The 20,312-nt window shown below is 43.6% G+C and overlaps 1 protein-coding gene across 1 annotated transcript in view; it reads right to left on the reverse strand.

Moving 5' to 3' along the window:
* The window catches only part of Spon1 (spondin 1), a 277,312-nt gene that overhangs the window by 199,283 nt on the left and 57,717 nt on the right, over nucleotides 1–20,312 (reverse strand). Inside the window, exon 3 of the mRNA XM_052200940.1 lies at nucleotides 3,092–3,225. Within this exon, the coding sequence (XP_052056900.1) occupies nucleotides 3,092–3,225 (134 nt within the window). The remainder of the gene's footprint in view (nucleotides 1–3,091; nucleotides 3,226–20,312) is intronic.

Raw genomic sequence — 20,312 nt, forward strand, 5'->3', positions numbered from 1 at the left:
ATATACTTGGATGTCTGCTGGGGATCATTACTTGTAACAGGAGAAAAAAAACTTAAGTGAATCTAAATGTGGACTTCTTGGAGAGTAATTAGCATATTCATACCGCAGATTATGTACAGTAACTTAAGAATCAAACACCGCTGTGCGTCTGTATTCTGATATGGATGGACATCTAAGAAGTTCTACTGAGTGAACTCCCTGACCATCGAGGTCAGGGCATTTGTGTACTCCATGTGTCTTCTGAATAAAAATGAACACAGAAGAGTTTAGAGCAAACTCACAGAACTGATATCTCCTGCTGCCTTCAGGGAGGAATGCTGGGATTGTTGCCGAAAGTGCTAGGGATTTTTCACTTTTTCTGTATTCCAATAAATATTTTCTGTATTACAGTGTGACTATGTTTACATCTTACCTATGGAATTATAAGATTTTTTTTTTTTAACAAAGAACAGTGGCTCAGAAATAATTCCTTCAGGAGAAAGGAAGACTAAAGCCTCGGAGCTGCCTTGCTCCAGGGAACCTGCCTCCTCCTTTGTGAGTTTGCTGTGAAGATCAATTAGCCAAAGCCTGCCAAGGAGCGGGATGGGTTGAGCCCCTGGCACATAAGAGACACTGGCTGGTTGTTTTCTCCTCCCCATTTGACCTGTGAGATGGTGCAGGGCTGGAATTCCCCAGTACCTGGCTAAAGGGTGCATCAAGAAGAGTTGAGTTCCGTGTCGAAGGAGTGAATGAATAAGCCACATATGTTCATGGTTAAACCAGAGAAACATACATACATTCACATATGTTGACTGTTCGTGCGCAAACAAGGGATGCCTTTCTGGATTCCAGCAGAAGATCAAATATCTCTGGTTTGTGAAAACAAGAAAGCAACGCAGAGCAAGGATGAGGGCCAGACAGATGAGGGCTTTGAGAGCCGAGAGACCAGCCACTGGGGCTGTTGTTCTCTAGCTATATTCATAGAGCCCTGGGCTTTATGGATTGACCAGGCTACAATGGATTAGGGATCTGGGTACTAGATCATGAATCTTGGAACCCAGCCATCAGGCTGAGAGACTAGATGTCTTATGTGACAAGAATCATGGGACTCCACACCTCTCCCCCCCAATCCTGTCACCTCCCCCATTCTCAATTTAGGACCAACTAGAAAAGCCGAAAGTACCCTGCACCCCAACCACTCTAGATGTTTCACTTGCAGTCAGACTGACACCAGCTTCCCCAGGCAAACTTTGCAACAAAGTGGACCTGAGCCTTCCACCCCTACACACACACACACACACACACACACACACACACACACACTCACCTACCCCTGAGGCTTTTCCACTCCCCTCCCCCTCCTGCCCTTTAAGATCTGCTGAAAGCCAGTGCTGGCAACTGACTCTCCTGCTGTGCAGCCAGCTGCTGCAAGGCCTTCCGCTGTCTCTGTTCTCAGTGCCCTCTGGTTTTCTCCTCCAGTCCCACATGCTTACTATGGTGATTTATAGACTATATTTCATTTTTAAAATCCTACAGCTTAGGTCTTTAGACCATCAATGTAAGTAAGTGCTAAGGGGCAAACTTGTCAGGAAATAGGCAGAAAGATTGGCCAAGGAAGGCCAGACATAGATGAGGCTGAATTTAACAATGGGCAGGTGTTTCCAGAAACCTCTGTGGGGTTTTTTTCCCCCATGGGCCAGCTGTAGCTGAAGTCATGGGAGGCCCTGTTAGCAGCAGCTCTTGGAGGTGGTATAGATCAATCACAGTGTGGATCTGCAGTTAGCAAATGAAGCAAATACACACACACACACACACACACACACACAAAGGCCTTGGGTGTTTGGGACAGTTTCATATCTAGGAAAATCATAGCCTGTGAAATATCTCCTGCACATAAAAAAGATGGGCTCTCTCATCTTATATGGCTAGGGTGGCCTGCTTCTCTCCCCGTAGCTGAAGCTGACCTGGAACTTCTGGTTTTCCTGGCTCTACTTTCTAAGTGCTGGGACTACAATCATGTGCCACCATACTGAGCCAAAAAGCAAGAATGCCCTGGAGGCTTGGACCGGAGCCCTGCTACTACTCTTGGCCACTTTCTGCTTGAAATCCTAAAATTCTCGCTGAAGGAAATCGGCCTTTAAATCTACCTCAAATAAGTGGTGCCATAAGAGAAAGAGAAAAATTTTGAAAAGGGGTCTTCCCAGTAAGTTTGGACATGCCGTTGGAATGATAAAACAGGTTTGTTTGTTTTTCGTAGGACTTTGCAAAGCCTTCAACCATGCTAAGTATGTGGCATCAGTCTGAAAGATGGAGAGCGAGTATATGGCATCTAATAAACTTATTTGACTATAGAAATAATTGTCTTCCTCCCCATTTGTTTATATATCAAGGACTATTGCTTTGTGGTTCATAAGTTTGGATACTCAGTTTTGAGACAATGCTATCTTTCAGAGGAAATGATTCTAGGTAAACCCCACCCCACCTCCCCCCCACCCCCACACATGTGGTAATTCACTCAGAGGCTGCCTGGAAAGTGGCAGTGAAGAGCAATTATATCTTATTTTGAGACATGATCCCATGTAGCCCAGGCTGGCCTCAAACCTATTCTGTAGCCAAAGATAACCTTGAGCATCCTCCTGTGTCTACCTCCAAGTGCTGGTTTCACAGGTGTGTGCTGCTTATGGTGTACGCAGTGCTGGATATCCCGTCTAAGGTCTCTTGTGGATTACACAAGCCTCTACCAACTGAAGGGGAAGATAGGTTTGTAAAGAAGTGCCTGGGCAAATGGAGGCACCAGGGCAGCCAGAGCTCAGTTTAAGAGTGTTAATTAAAGAGGATCTTTAAGATCCTAAAAAAAAAAAAACTATCAAATTCCAAACGGGGAAGTCAGGCTTATATTCACCCGGTTGGATTGTGTTTTTCTATGAATGCAGAGAGTAAGTGGAAGACTCATCACATTGGATGAAGGAATCCTTATGCATTTAGAATGGAGAAAATGGAAGATCCAGACAAGTATCTGCCTGATGGCCGGCAAGCCACGCCTCTTCCTGCAGACACACAGGAAGTGGTTGATAACTGTAGGGAGGTGGGTGGAAAGTCCATGCCCACTTACTTCAGAATCACACAGCCTGTCCCTGTGGGTGGTGCTATCCAAAACACCTGGATCCGTGTCCTCCTTCGAGGGGTGCTTTCAGTGACGGCCACAGGACAGTTACTCATAAACTGGGTCTCTTCTTCGTCTATGATCTGTGAAAACCAGAGGAAAATAAACACGTTAAAATGTAGCACCCTTAGGGTGGGGGTTGCACAGGACTCTGGGGACTCTGAATTAACTATTAACCTGTCATTTTGCATTAATAACTGTTGACCCACAGGCCCCAGAATAGTGCCTGGCACAGAGTTCCTGGTACAATATGATTACAAAGATCTGGCACATTCATGTTCTTTGGGCCCAGACATTGCACCAGCACTGACAGCTAGGTGATGATCTGGCTTACTGTTCTACGACTACCTGTGCATTCTGGCTTCAGAGGCAAGGAGAGGGAGGAGGAGGAGGAGGACTGGCAAGCACCTTATGCCTGAACCTTGTTGCAGAGCTGCAGTTTTAGAACTTGATTAAAATGTTTAAAAGTACTTGTGACGAAAGCACAGCAGAACACGGAAGTCACCCAGCTTCCTGACATATCGACTTGACATATTGCCTTCTATTTCAGAGAGTCTGCATATTTTCCTAAATTAATCACGGTGACTATAAAGGACACTACAAACAAGATAGTAGCCACTCTCATTCCTCCAAACCATGTCATTCAGCCTTTCTGCCTCCTTGTATAACCCTGTAGCAGAAGTATATAAGAATAGTTAGTGAAAGGCACTATATCCAACTGTGTTTATTATCTTTATTTCTTATTGACAGTTTCATGTTCTTATAATAACTCTTAAGTTAATTTCAATCCCTATCACCCTCTCTTATCTCCCTTCCCTCTTCCATGGAAATTCTTCATTCCAACAAGTACTTCTTGGGCTTTCATGGTGTGTGTGTGTGTGTGTGTGTGTGTGTGTGTGTGTGTCTGTCTGTCTGTATGTATGTATGTATGTATGTATGAATGTATGTCCTCTGGTTTGCTTAGAGTTGCTTGCATAGGCATATGTGGGAAGTTATTTACTGAAGCATGGGAACTTATCAGGGGGTTCCCCACTGTCTTAGTTAAGATTATTATTGCTATGATGAAACACCAGGACCAAAAGCAAGTTGGAAAGGAAAAGATTTATTTGGCTTACACTTTTCCATCATTGAAGGAAGTGAGGGCAGGAACTCAAACAGGGCTTGAACCTGTAGATTCATGCAGAAGCCATGGAAAGGTTCTGCTTGCTGGCTTACTCAGACTGCTTTCTTATAGAACCAGGACCATCAGCCCAGGGATGGCACCACCTACAATGAGCTGGGCTCTTTCCTATCAACTGCAAATTAAGAAAATGCCCTACTGTTTTTTTGTTTGTTTCTTTGTTTGTGTTAATTCTGTATCCAGTCACTTTGCTAAAGGTGTTATCAGATGTAGGAGTTCTCTGGTAGAATTTTTGGGGTCACTTATGTAAGCTACCATATAATCTGCAAATAGCAATACTTGGACTTCTTCCTTTCCAATTTGCATCCCCTTGATATCTTTTATTTGTATTACTGCTCTTGCTAAAACTTCAAGTACTATGTTGAATCGATAGGGAGAGAGTGAGCAGTCTTGTCTAGTCCCTGATTCCAATTTGTGGAATTGCTTTTAGTTTCTCATCATTTAATTTGATGTTGGCTATTGGTTTGCTGTATATTGCTTTTATTATGTACCCCTGATCTCTCTAAGAATTTTAACGTGAAGGGGTGTTAGATTTTGTCAAAGGCTTTTTCTTCATCTACTGCAATAATCATGTGATTCTTTTTTCTTTCAGTTTGTTTATATGGTGGATTACATTGATGGATTTTCATATATTGAACCATCCCTGCATCCCTGGGATAAAGCCTACTTGATCACGGTAGATGATGTTTTGATGTGCTCCTGGATTTGGTTTGTATTTTATTGAGTATTTTTATATCAATGTTCATAAGAGAAATTGGTCAGGTATCCTTCCCAGGTAGGACTTGGGGAAGGAAAGAGAATGATAAGCAGGCAATTAGAGAGGCTGCAAAGGAAGAACTGACTGGGCTGCCAAAGAAAACAGGGAGAGGAGCTATTGTTGACATGCCTGGTCTGGTGAGGAGGATCCTGGGTAGAAAGAGCTGAGTGAGCATTTTGTCTGGTCTAAAAGAAACTTAGGACAAATGGCTAACTGGGGTGTCTATTAGCACACCAAAGCACTCTGGGTACCTGTGGCTCTCCCCAGTTCTTCTCATCCTGCCCCCTTCCCTAAACCTCGCCACACAAGGACTTCCCTTTCCCCAGCCTCTCATTCCTATCAAGGCCTCCATTTCAGGGGCACACACCACCACCCTCTTGGTCCTTTCATGCTCTCTTCTGTCTCCTTTCTTCTTTCCTCTCCCTCTCTCCCCATCTCCTGGGCACATTCAGTCTGCTGGTCACGCTTCATCTACTACTTCCTCTCTCTGCTCTGGACTCTTCCAGATGCCTCTGGCTCATCTGGAATACTCTTCCTCATATCTACGATAAAACCCTTTTCTTCAACTATTAAAAAGAAAAGGAAGGAAAGAAAACGCCCTACAGCCTGATCTTGTGGAGGCATTTTCTCAACTGAGGCTCCCCCTTCTTGGATGACTAAAACTTTTGTCAAGTGGAAATAAAATTAGCTGGCCCAACTAACCCCTTGTCATCTTGACACAGAAACATATCAGTGGTAAGCCACAACCTTTCCTTTCTTGTTTATCCTCAAGATCACACATTAATATTGACATCACAATAAAAATATTCCAACTTTTAAAAGTCCCACAGTCTTTAAAGACTCAAATACCTTGGAATGATTAATGACAAAGAAAAAATTCAAATACTTAGAAGTTCAAAGACTCTTTAAAACACCAAAACTCTCTTTAAAAATCCAAAGTCCTTGTAAAAACTCCCACATCTCTTTAAAAGTTTAAAGTCACTCAACTGTGGGCTTCTGTAAAATCAAAAATAAATTAAATACTTTCTTACTTCAAAAAGGAAGAACCAGGGCATAGTCACTGAACAAAGTAAAACCAAACTCCAACTGTGTAAATAACTGGATGTCCAAGGTCTGGGATCCAGTCATGATCTTCTGGGCTCCTCCAAAAGTCTGGGTCACTTCATTGGCTCTGCCCCTCTGCAGTACAGACAACTTGTCTTTTGTGCGCCGGCTGGTTTTACTCCATTGCTACTGCTGTTCTTGGTGGTTGTCCCATGTCCAACATCACCAAAATGCCAGTCTTCTGCTGCTTATACTGGCTGTGCTTGCCTCTCCTGTGTTCTCTTCAAGGACTCTAGCTCTGCCACACAATGCCAAGCCATAGCTGCTCTCCACAACTCCTTCATGCCTTCCAAACCAGAACCACCTGGGTAACCTCTATGCTACCAAGTTCAGCTTCCAGCAGAAGGTACAACCTTGGGCACCCTTGGAACACAGCTTCTGTGTGCTGACCCTGAGCAAGCATTTCCCAGAGGACTTCGCCTTGATGAAGCTGGTCTCTTTGTAAATCACAGCTGATTCAGCTCCAGCTAACCAGAACCCCAGATTTTTAACTTAAAATAGCAAACTGTCTTGATAGAGTCATTAAAGGATTTTCAAACTTCCTTCTGAAATTTCACAAGCAAGGCTACCACCTTCTGTACTTCTTTCAATGTTCTTTTCTTACGAGCTCCCACAGAACAGCCCATCAAACTTAAACACTCAATGATTCTCTGTCCCCAAATTCCAAAGTCCTTCCACAATCATACCAAAATCATATGGTCAGATCTGACAAAGCAATGCCCCACAATCCTGGTACCAACTTGTCTTACTTAGGGTTACTATTGCTGTGATGAAACACTGTGATCAGAAGCAAGTTGAGGAGGAAAGGGTTGATTTGACTTAGACTTCTACATCATAGTCCATCACTGAAAGAAGTCAGAACAAGGAACTCAACCGGGCACGAGCCTGGAGGCAGAAATTGATGCAGAGGCCATGCTGTTTACTGGTTAGGTCACCACGGCTTTGCTCAGCCTGCTTTCTGATAAAACCCAGGACCACAAGCTGAAGAGTGGCCCCACCCATATCAGTGGGTCCTACCACATTGGCCACTAATTAAGAAAATGCTCTGCAGGCTTGCCTGCACCCTGACCTTACACAGGCATGTTCTCAATTGAGATTCCCTCCTCTCAGATGACTACAACTTGGGTCAAGTTGACATATAACTAGCCAGCACAGTGACTAAAGAAGATCACAATGCACAATTCTTTTTATAATTTTTGCATAAAATTTTGTATTCCTATATTTTATATGTATACATTTTATATTTTTTTTTAGAATTTTATATATGAGAGTTACATCATTTGTACTAGCCTTCCTTCCCCTTTGACACCTCTCATTTTCCCATAACACCTTCTCAAATTCTTTCTTTAATTAGTTACCAGTGACTCTGTATAGGTGTATGTTGTTTTTTTTCTGTTTTGGGGAATTATTAATTATTGATTTGATCTCTTTAAGAGACACGGGTCTGTTTCTTCTGATAAGAGTTTTGGAAGATTATATCTTCTAAGAAATTGGGGGGCTGGAAAGTTGGCTCAGCTGTTAAGAGCACTGACTGCTCTTCCAGAGGTCCTGAGTTCAATTCCCAGCAACCACATGGTGGCTCACAACCATCTGTAATGGGATCTGATGCCCTCTTCTGGTGTGTCTGAAGACAGCTACAGTGTACTCACATACATAAAATAAGTAAATAAATCCTTAAAAAATAATAAATAGTGAGTGCATACCATGATTGATCTTTTGAGACTGGGTTACCTCACTTAGTATGATGTTCTCTAGCTCCATCCATTTGTCTAAGAATTTCATGAATTCATTGTTTCTAATGGCTGAATAGTACTCCATTGTGTAAATATACCACATTTTTTGTATCCATTCCTCCGTTGAAGGACACCTAGGTTCTTTCCAGCTTCTGGCTACTACAAATAGGGCTGCTATGAACATAGTGGAGCATGTGTCCTTATTGCATGCTGAAGAATCCTCTGGATATATGCCCAGGAGTGGTATACCAGGGTCCTCAGGAAGTGTTATGCCCAGTTTTCTGAGGAACTGCCAGACTGATTTCCAAAGTGGTTGCACCATCTTGCAATCCCACCAGAAGTGGATATTAGCCTAGAAACTTTAAATACCCAGGACATAATCCACAAATTAAATGATGTCCAAAAAGAATGGAGGAGTGGCCTCTAGTTCTGCAAAGACTCAGTGCAAGAGTATAGGGGAATTCCAGAACAGGGAAGTGGGAAGGGGTGGAAGGAAGAACAGGGGGACGGAAGAGGGCTTATGGGACTTGCTGGGAGTGGGGACCCAGAAAAGGGGAAATCATTTGAAATGTAAATAAAAAATATATCAATAAAAATAATGATAAAAAATAAAAAATAAATAAATAAATCTAAAGGAAAAAAAAGAAATTGGGCTGTTGCAATCCAGGTTATCAAATTTGTGGTTATAAGAGTTATTCACATTATTTATTTAAAATATTTGTAACCCTAGGATTTGTACTGTACTGTACTTCAGTAACTGGTGTCTTTTCTTTCTTAGACTGATTGAGGGCTGTTTAACTCAGTAATCTTAAAAAAAAAAAAGAAAGAGAGAACCACCAGATTAGGACCTTTTACCTTTTTCTACTGATCCCATATTTTCAATTTCATTGATTTCTACTACTTTAAGAAAGTCTCTCTTTTATTTTTTTGAGAATATCCTAGATTTCATTTTTTGTTGTTGTTTTGTTTTGTTTTGTTTTATTCCAAACAGGGTTTCTCTGTGTAGCCCTGGCTGTCCTGGAACTCACTCTGCAGACCAGGCTGGTCTCGAACTCCGAAATCTGCCTACCTCTGCCTCCCAAGTGCTGGGATTAAAGGCGTGCGCCACCACTGCCTGGCATTTTTCTACTCTCTCAAGGCAAAAGCTCAGACCTTTGCCATATAGATCTTTATTGAATAATATCATTCAACCTCATTCATCTCACTCCAAGCACTGTTTTTGTAACATCACAAATATTTTGGTAAACTGTATTTTCCTGTTCATTTATTTGAAGTATATAAAAAGTTCTTAGAAACGGGCTGTTTACCCTCCAAGTGTATTGGGCTTTTCAAACGTGCTGTCATTGGTTGGCCTCCTGCTTCATCCTGGCGTAGACTGAAAATGGGCACCGTGTGATGTCTGTTCTCTTAGACTACTGAAGCCTTGTGTTAGGGCTCAGGATGTGCTCTAGCTTGGCAAACACACCACATAAACCTAAGAACATCAAAGTACTGTTTACAGGTGAGGTGGGTCATGCTGCCAGTTAGCAGGCGAGTGAAGGTACTGATGAAGTCAACTAAGTTCTCAATACCCTTCCCCAGCTTCCCAGATCTGTCAGCCCCTGTTAGAGGTGTGCTGCAGTCTCCAGCTACAACAGGGACTTGGCATTTCCTTGAGATTTTAGCCTCAAATGTTTTTGATGTTCTGTGTTTAAATATATAGATTGTTGTCTCTTCTTCCAGAACTAATTTATTTAAGTTTCTATTGTGCCCTCCCCTTCCCCCCTAGCCTTTGAGGGGGATTTCAGACCTCAGTGCTAGTCACTACTTCCCACATAGGGTGGAGCTCTAGCCCATTGTTCTTCAAGGACATGCAGTTGCCACCTGCTGAGCAACCGAACCTGTTTCCACCCCAACCCCAACCCCACCCCCGCACCCCCCCACCTCCCCAACCCCACACCCCACACCCCCACAACCCCCACAACCCCCACCTATATATTTGGAGATCCCCATTAAACTTTGAGTCTTGATCAGAAAACTTGTCTTGGTTCCTCATTTCTCTGGCAAGCCTGTTCTATTTCATCCCCAGATTTCCTTCCAGGTGACCTGTTCGGCAGTTACATTGTATAATGCTCCTTTTTCTCATAGTGGCCACTCTTGCTCTGACACCATCTCTGACTAAAAGTCCCATGGCGAGCTATCTCTGCTCTCTTTTGATTAACACTAGCATGGTATATCTGTTTCTCACAATCTGTCTTTTAATTGGTGCATTTAGATCACTGACATTCAAGGTGATTAGTGGATTTATTATATTGATTACTCCTTCCTGCCTGTTGTGATCATAAAAAGGGAAAGGGGTATTAATATATGTTCTGTGGGGTGTGGGGTGAGGTGTGAGGGAAGGGGTTGCCTCGGCGGACCCATGCCAAGGCATCACTTCCCCCTGAGGGACCAGCCATACAACAGTATAACATAGAATAGAGTTTTTTAGGGCATGGGGAGGAGAGTTAAGAGAGTAGTAGAGGCAGAGAAAGACAGAGAGAAGGAGAAAGTAGAGAAGTAGAGGCAGGCCATGACCACGTGGAGGGAAGGGGAAGGGAATGGGAAGCAAGGGAGCAAGAGAGTAAGAGAGGGGGGGGGGCAAGCAGCCCCTCTTACAGTGGGCCAGGCCTACCTGGCTGTTGCCAGGTAACTGTGGGGTGGAGCTTAGACAGAATCCTAACACTGCCCAGTTTTCTCCTTTTTTCTCCCCTTTGTGACTCCTCACTCTGTAGACCAGGCAGTCTTTGAACTCACAGAGATCTGCCTGCCTTTGCACCTTCAGTGCAGGGATCAAAAGTGTATGCTACCATACCCAGCCAATACTGAACATTTTGTGTATTCCATTTTCTCTCCTTTCATAGCTGGACAATTTTAATTATTTTTTTATATCTCTTTGGGGGCTGGAAAGATAGATTAGTTCATAAGCACATTAAAAAAAAAAGATTAGGACCTCAGTTCAGATCCCCAGCACCCACATAAACATTTGGTGTAGTGACTGACACACTGTAACCTTAGCTTGGGGAGTACAGAGGTAAGTGGATACTGGAGCTGGCCTGGCCTGGACTCTATCTGCAACAGAGAACTCAGGCAAATCCATAAGGTCCGTGTAAGGGTCTTTGATTCACTGAAGAATGGTACCCCAGACTCAAACAGCATGTAAGCACAAAGAGTGTTTTATTCTGCAGAAGTCCAGCGTGCTGGGGTCTCCCATCACCAAGACAGAGAGAAGACCAAGTGAGCTCGCAGGCTCCACTTAAAGCTTGTTAGAGGACTGTGAGGTAGGGGCCTCTATCTTACTCCATCTCTAAGGGAATTCCATTTCTGGGGTGTGGGGGCTGGACATTGTTACTGAGAAAGTCTAAGGTAGATCTGGAAACCTGCTGACCTATTTTCGATGCTTCAAGCCAGACAGCTGGGCATTTTCTAGTTTTTGACTAGCTGCCTGAAGCCAGGGTGTTGTTGTTGTTGTTGTTGTTGTTGTTGTTTTAACTAACTTGGCTGGACTTGCCCAGTTTTTGGAAACAAGGATTTAGGCCTCGTCTCCTTAACTGCCAATTTGAAGCCTGCCATGGAGTCAGCCTGACTCACCCCTCTCATTAGGAGATACAGAGAATGACATATTCCTGCTGACCACTGTCCTTCCCACAGGTGCTAGCCTGGGCACTTGCTCCTGCCCTTCCCCACCCCCACCTCACACATGCAAAACCCACATACACATACACCAAAACTAAAAAGAGACAAAAAAAAAAAAAAAGCCTGTTTCTAATGGGTATCCTACAATTTGCAGCATGCATTTATAGTTAATCAAAAATCCACCTTCAAATTACAGCAGACTGCCTCACGGTACTGTAAGCGCCTTATGATAACAAAGGCTCTGGATTCTTTTCTTTCTATGTCGTCATTGTTGCTCATTTTCCTTAAACAGAAGCTACACACACACACACACACACACACACACACAAACCGAGTACACTGCTGATTTTGTTCTGAACAAGTTGTCACCTGTGAGATCAATTAAGAAAAAAAAGAGGTTTTTTTTTTTGTCTTCACATTCCTTTTCTGATGTTCTTCTGAGCTATATCATTTGCCTTCTTTCTGAATACCTTCTAAAAACCATTTTTAGAAATGCAGTTCTAACTAGAAACAAATTCCCTCAATTCCCTCAATTTTTATTTGTCTGAGAAAATCTTTATATCTTCACTGTTTAAGAATAATTTTGCAGGGTACAGAATTCTCGGTTTGGAGTTCTGTTTTTTCTTTCCTTCCCTGAACATTTAAAACATGTTAAATCCCTTTTAATCCCTTCGTTCTTTCTTTATTTTCTACTTTCCTGTGGTTTGTTGGTGTTTTCTTTTTCTTTGTGTGAATTTGTTTTTAAAACAGAGTCTACTTATATAGCCCAGGCTGACTGAAGGCTCCCTGGTTCTGCTTCCTAGGTCTGGGCTGTGGTGCCAGTCTTGAGCTGTAACTTCCATTTTCCTCCTCCCCAGTCTCTCACACACATTTTGTACCCTTTGTGCTCATCTCAAATTTCTTAAATACTGCGTTTTACCTCATTTTTTTTTTCTCTCTGTGTTTTCCTTCCCCAAGTTCCCAGAGATGCATCTGTGCCTCAGAGATTCCTTCCTCAGCTATGCTGTCTGCAGTCTTTACTTCTGTTACACTTTTCTGATGCGGAGCCTTTGCCATCCTTCTTGGGCCCAGATTTCCATTTCCTTCCCACCTGTTCTCACCTGTTGTGTGCTTAGCATTTTAACAGCATTGTTTTAAAATTCCTACTCTAATCCCAAACTTTCTGCTTTATCTGACTCTACCCTGATTCTGGTCAGTCTCTTTGAACTATGTTGTTTTTGTTTTTGTTTTTTAAATCCTTTAATGGGCCTTATCCTTTCCTGAAGGGAGGCAGATGTAATAGATGGGGTCAAGTGAATTGCCAAACATAGGACTTTTTATGGGATATAGGAGGAAAGGGAGTAGTTTACAGTCCTGTAGCTGGGTCTCCATCCTTTCGTGAGAGTGACCCTGGATTAGGAACAGCATCTGAACATCTCACTTCCGCTCTTGACTGCAATAGGGGCTTAGAGCTAGGGATTTCCCTTGCCTAGGGTTGGCATATCTCTTTCTACCAAGAGGCATGATTAAGAGAAGAATGTTTGGCTATTACAAAATACTGGACACATGAGAGATATCCCTTTGTCTTCCATTGTTGAGAGCTCAGTAGATCTTCTGGTGTTAAACTCACAAAACATTCTGGGACCTCCTCATGTCTGGGTCTCTCTGGTGCTTTTAGCTCTTGGAAGGATGCCCAGGGAACCCCCCAGTAATCCATCTGCCTCAGGGCAGATTTTCCTGCCCTGGCCAGGGTTCCCATGGAGGTCTTACATTGCTTTGTTAAGTGGTGATTCTGTTTATTTGCTTGACTGCCTCTTTGATATTAGGGACAGCAAGTGGCTCTTTCTCTTGTTCCTCTCAGCATAGACCAGCCCTAAAAAGCAGTGTGTTGCATTTCTCACAAATCTGGAGGCTGAGAGCCAGCACCAAAGTGCTGTAGATTCAGGGTCTGCTCTTCATAGAGGGCTTCATTGCACCACATCCTCACACAGTGGGCGACAGACAGGCCCCTCAGACCTCTTGTAAATGGCCCGAGTCAATTCCTGATGGCCTCATAATCTAATCGTGTCCAAAGTCTATCTCTAATACAGAGAAGTTGGACAGCATGATTTTCAGGGCTTGCAACAATTCAGATGCTAGTGCTCCCTTTGTTGACCTATTTTTCTGCAGTTCCTCAGGAGACTTGTTTTTTTTTTTTTTCTTCTGTTCATTCAGAATGGACAACGTGGCATCTTTCAGCTCCTTATATGCCAAACCAGCGACCAGAGTCACCTACTTGTAAGGGCACTTTCGCCTCCCCACCCACCCTGCCTCTTCATGCAGTGTGAATGTGTAATTTATTATCCAAATAAGATTTTTAAAAGGTCCTTTCTGCAGTGCTGGGGATCAAATCCAGGCTCTCCCCAATGCTCAGCAAGCATCTTACCACTGAATCACACCCCTTCATCCCCAAAGAGCTACTATTAATGGTTCTGGGCCAACAAACAAAACTAAGACTTTCCTAGCCAGTGAAAGTAATCTTAACACGTACCAGGGTTCCCCAAACTCACCTGGTTCTGACCTTTCTATTCCAACCCGCCCCCATGCCACCATCCCCACGTTGTATTACAATATCTTCTGACACCTAGAAAGTCACATAAGTCTTCCTTCCTCCATCATCTTTATTAGCATATGCTAGATACTTGTGCTTTTATTCTCAGAGGGTGTGTGCAAGCCACTTATTGTTGTGGCCACTTTTATCTTTTTAGTTTGATTTAAAAAAAAAAAAGCCGTTGTGCTGTTTCACAGTGCTTCAGGATCTGGTGAGCGGAGTCCAGCCTTACTGCCGCCCAAGCCCAGCTCCACCCCGCCACTGCATACGTGTGCTGAATCCCATCTCATTCCCAGTCACAGCAGAGGTCTAAACCTTCCCCCAGCCCTCCTCTCTCCCCCACCCCTTTTTACCCTCTCACTTTGCAGAAGCAACCAGCCCAGCGTTATCTGCACTGCCCTTTCTTCCCCGCCACCCCTCTCCTCATGTCTGTGTTGACTGAGACATGTCCCTTCTCTCTCACGTCTGCTTTGTTTCCTGACACCAACACTTGTCCCCTTTCTCTAGTCCAGATTTAACCTTTGCTGCAAGCGAATCCTTCCCTGGGAGCTCTTAGCGCGTTCCACTCTTTCCCATTTTAAAGCCCCTCTCAGCCTCCCCTCCCCATGACTGCTGATCTTCCCTTTCTCCGCTCCAGCATAGGCAAATCACTTGAGCAACTTGACTAAACTTACTGCCTTCACCTCCTCCACATTCTTAAACCCAGTTCTGTGTATTTTTCAGTGCATATTGTCAAAATGGCTCTGGCTATACCCTCTGCAATGCTAAAAGTCCTGGTCCTGGATTCTTACCAATCTCCCCCAATCTCCCACCCCACCCTGCACTGTGGCTTCTCGCTCTCCCTTGGTCTCCTCCTAGGCCCATCCTGGCTTTCCCCACCATTTCTTTCTCTACTTTCTCTGCCCACTTGCCCTCCTCTGCTGGCTTTCAATAGCTCCAGGCTCACAGTTGAACTCTCTCCCATAGGCCTTTGTTCTGTCTCTGCAGGTGTTCTCATTCAGCCCTGGCTTTAATTACTGCCTCTGTGGAGGGATTCCTGAGTTGACATTTCGGGTCTTGTCGTCTCTCTGAGCTCTAGGTTCAACCTTCTATCCCTTAGTTCTATTTACTTTGGGATTTATTAAACACACACACACACAAACACACACACACACACACCCCACACCTCAAAGCCACCTTGTTAATAACTGATCTAATAATGTTTCTCAGACTTGGCCCTACCCCAATTATACAACTCAGAAACAATAGGTGCCACCTTTAGCTCTGCCTTTGTCCTCGCCCCTCCCTCCCCACAAGGCTGTTTTTATCTCTTGGGATTCTCCAGCCACCTTAACTATTGCCCAGGCTAAATTGGACTGACATAAACCCACTCTCTCCCCTTGCTCTCACTTTTCCATAGGGAAAGCCAGAAGAACCTTTTGAAAACATGCAACCAGTTTTAAAGTCTTCTTCCTAAAATTACCTCCACAGCTGCTTCCAGAATGGAGACTAGTGTCTTTGGCAGTTTGATCCTGCTCTCCTCCCCAGAGCCTCTCTTGGTCCCATCCCTCTACTCCTGTTCTGTTCTCGGCTTCTCTGCCTGTGGGCTTCCTCCCGTCAAAGCCTGGTCAATTCCTACTTCCTCGGCCTTTTAAAAATCCATGTTTCCTCAGCACTTAGCATGGGGCCTGGCACGTATTGGATGTGTCCTTAAAGTGTCAGTGGGCAACTGGTTTCAGCAATGTGTAAAATTGCACAACATATAATGTGTGCAGATGCTTCCTTATCATTTTATTGTCTCTAGATTGCCTGCAATACCTATAGAATGGAAGTAGTTATTACAGCCTACTGTTTAGAAAATAGTAACAATTATGCATCTGGTTTAATTTTATTAAAAAACATATTTTCCACCCTCAGTTGGTGTGGACATGGAAGGCCAAATGAACATGGTCCCCCTTTGGTTGTGAAGTCCCTACATCTCTGGCTTGGCTACAGTCTCTGACTGGGCTCCTTTCATTGCTGTCCTGTTTACATATTGCTTTCTTAGATACTGTTAATGGCCTTGATACCAGTCACAGCTAGTATTTTTTAGTGCTTCCTTCTGGCAAGAGATTTTACATGTATTGTTTCCAATTCCCCTCAGACAGTGAAGAAGAAATACTATTGGGGAAGCTGCTACAATGTTCCAAGTCCCAGAGTGGCAGAGCCTGGGTTGGCAGGCAGGGCTCCTTGGCTGGAATGCCCACTCTGTCCTCTATGCTGCCACCTTCCTGTGGCATCATCTCTCAAACGGTACACAAGAAGTTTCTATCCAGTCAAGCTCTGGCCCACAGAACCACAGACACAAGAGGAGCTCACAACTAAACAGCCTGGTCCAAAGCGCCAAGTGCTTAACTTCAATAAATAGCCTTTTGCTTTATATTTTCCTAAATGGTACTCAGGGTTTCCTGTGCAGTTTGTGGATTTCTAAACAAATTTCTTGCATTTGCATGAGCAAGACTCCATTTGCTCATTGTCATAAAGAACTTCTGAAGGTGCTCTGAGCCCCAAGTCTGGTTGACCACACAGATACAGTCAAAGGCATCAAATATTTAGTTAAAATCTACTGTACAACAGGTGTTTAACATGGTCATAACACTGTACCCTTGACGAGGCGCTCAGTGAGTTCTGATCTGGATGCTTACCCAAAAGCTGTGTAAATCCAAGGCCTAGTTTGGTCCAGTTGAACTCTGATAGACTCTAGGTGGGGAGAAGGCTAAGGCCCCTGGCCCAGAACTCAAACAAAAACAAAGAAAACGAATGTTTTCCAAGCTATGGAAGCCACTGCAGGTAAATATGACTGTTTATCCTCCCTTGCAGTGGCCAGATGGTAATTAAGCACTGAACAGAAGGAGCTGTTCCTTGGATTCAGAGAACACTCCCAACAGCGCATTCCTCCTCAGAAAATACCAGCTTCTTCCAAAACAGCCTTGGATCTTCACAAGCCCACTCTTCCTTCCACAGCCCTAACTGACTTCCCACTTCAGCCCTGTCCCTGCCCGCCCTTGGAATTCTACCATGTTAGCTACTATCTAAACAATAATCGTTCACTTCAGTCTAGGTTTCTTTCCTTAACACTGAAGATGAGAAAATTAAAACATATTATGGTGGGAAGTTGAATGCAACGATTCTTTTTTATAGTTTATTTTTATTTTCTGTGCATTGGTGTTTTGCCTGCATGTATGTCTGTGTTCGGGTATCAGAAGTCCTGGAACTGGAGTTACAGACAGGTGTGAGCTGTATGTGGGTGCTAGGAACTGAACCTGGGTCTTCTGGAAAAGAAGTTAGTGCTCTTGACTACTGAGTCATCTCTCCAGCCCCCAAGTCAAGATTTTTTTTTTTTTTAAAGGATATCACTAAAACATTCTAAGGCTTACATTTCTATTTTATATGCGGGTCAAATCAGGCCTTTCAGATTACCTGTATGTTTAAAGACATTCTGAGAAAGGTTTGCTGGTAAGATGGCTGCTTGGCTCCTTACTATAGACACAGAGGTCTCATTCTGTGACCAGTCTCCAGACAGCTAGGTGAGGCAGACACTCACCAATGTCTGTGTGTGTCTATACGTTTGACTTCCAGAACATTTGTAAATCTATTGTCAAAGCAACTGGCTGAGTGAGTATCTGCCCCTGAATAGCTTGTTCAAGTATGAAGAGCATTCTGTCATTGTCTTTTCAATGATAGTCACTGAACGTGGGCATTGAGTCTCCATGTCACATCTCCATCCCAGGATATTCTAAGCCATCTTATCAGTATGACTTTCTTTCAAGGCTTTCTGCTGATCATAACTCTAGTCTTGATCACATGCCACGTCCTCCTGAAATGTAAAACATGACCTATTTTTAGGCTTAGGATGTCTATCCCCCCCTCATCCCATTTATCTTCCTTTCTAGACTTGTTTCCTTAAGCCTAACCATGCCTCCTTCTCAACTCTGATCTGAATTCTCTGTCCTGACTTATCACACCCTCATCCTCGCCCAGCAAGCACAGCCTTGAGAGACGCCTGGCATAGGAGCCCAATCAAGCCGCAAGTGTTCTAACTTATAGGCCACGCAGCAACATGCTTAGATGACTTCTATTCAAATGTCCCTCGGTGACATAGCAAACACCTTCAATAGGGAAGCAGAGTCCCCAACATTTAGATGAGGGAAAGCAGTCATTCCCATGAGATAACTAGGGTGCTGGGGGGCGGGGAGTGGGGGGTAGGGGATGTCAGATAATTGAGCAGGATCTGTCTCCACAGCAGGAAACTGGTGCCAGGAATGTAGACTTGGGGTAGAGTTAAAGTTTAGAAAAGCTGACTTTGTGACCAAGAATAGCTTCTGTTACAAGGAACATGAAATGTGATTAAGAGGATAACCCAGGAGCCCAGAGATCAGTGTTAGGGCATCATGATGCTGACTGCCTGTCAATGGTGTGATAACCCCAAATGGTGAGAATGGTTGCTTAAGCGGACAGTCATTCCTTGAGCCTTTATCATTCTGGGTTGTAAGGGAGTTGAGTCACTAGGCATGAGGACAGGGCATTAGAATTTCTAAAGTGAATTGCTGAGTCTGGGAGTAGAGGGGGCACCGAGAGCCATAGACAGGGCTGGAAGTGAGGCGACAGGGCTGGAAGTGAGGTGACAGGGCTGGAAGTGAGGCGAGATGTACCATGCCACCCACCTCCAACATTTCATCTCTGGAGAAAGGAGGGGTGGGTAGGGCGGAAGTTACACGTGTCAGTGCTTTCTGAGTCAGGTGAGGTTGGATCCAAACACAGCTCTGTCATTTTCTAGGTGAATGACTTGGGACAAGCCTCTGGAATGCTCTTCAGCATTCCAGCAAAATAATAACAACAACAACAACAACAACAATAATACCCATCTCTCTTGGCTTGAAATAGTTTTCATAAAGCCCCCAGAATATATGGCTTCAGTCTGTTGTATTTCCCTTTTCATGGAAAGCACACTTATCCTAACCAGGCATGCTCCAAATCTCTGAGAATAGAAATTCCCTCAATACCAGGAGTTGACTAACCCAGGAGACACCTTAGAAGCAGGAATGACCCTTATTATTATTGCATTAGTAGCAATGGTTCATTATAGGAAAATCTGAAGGCAGAGAAGGCAGAGAGAGAGAGAGAGAGAGGGAGAGAGAGGGAGAGGGAGAGAGATAGAGAGAAGGAGAGGGAGAGAGAGGGAGAGGGAGAGAGATAGAGAGAAGGAGAGAGACTTGTTATTGTATTGCACTACTTGTTATTGTATTGCACTACTGCTGTTTGTATATATTTTTCATATATACATTATATATGCATATGCATTATGTATATGCTTCACATATATATATGTATACACACACACACATATGTAATTCTAGAATGCAGGATTTTATTGTACTTCCTATCTCATAATCTGCCTTTCAGATACCTTGTTCCATTCTGCAATATATCATAACCATCTTTCTTTTCCATTCAATATATAATCTCAATAAAATTGTTCCTAGCTAGCTGAAAACATCCAATGGAAAAAAGATAGCTTTTTCAACAAATGGTGCTGGTTCAACTGGAGGTCAGCATGCAGAAGAATGCGAATTGATCCATCCTTATCTCTTTGTACTAAGCTCAACTCCAAATGGATCAAGGACCTCCACATAAAGCCAGACACTCTGAAGCTAATAGAAAAGAAACTGGGGAAGACCCTTGAGGACATCAGTACAGGGGGAAGTTCCTGAACAGAACACCAATAGCGTATGCTCTAAGATCAAGAATTGACAAATGGGACCTCATAAAATTACAAAGTTTCTGTAAGGCAAAGGACACCATCAAAAGGACAAATCGGCAACCAACAAATTGGGAAAAGATCTTCACCAACCCTACATCAGATAGAGGGCTAATATCCAATATATACAAAGAACTCAAGAAGTTAGACCCCAGAAAACCAAATAACCCTATTAAAAATGGGGTACAGAGCTAAACAAAGAATTTTCACCTGAAGAACTTCGGATGGCTGAGAAGCATCTTAAAAAATGCTCAACTTCATTAGTCATTAAGGAAATGCAAATCAAAACAACCCTGAGATTTCACCTTACACCAGTCAGAATGGCTAAGATTAAAAATTCAGGAGACAGCAGGTGTTGGCAAGGATGTGGAGAAAGAGGAACACTCCTCCACTGCTG

This window comes from Apodemus sylvaticus, chromosome 1 (genome assembly GCF_947179515.1).
Source record: "Apodemus sylvaticus chromosome 1, mApoSyl1.1, whole genome shotgun sequence".
Lineage (NCBI taxonomy): Eukaryota > Metazoa > Chordata > Mammalia > Rodentia > Muridae > Apodemus > Apodemus sylvaticus.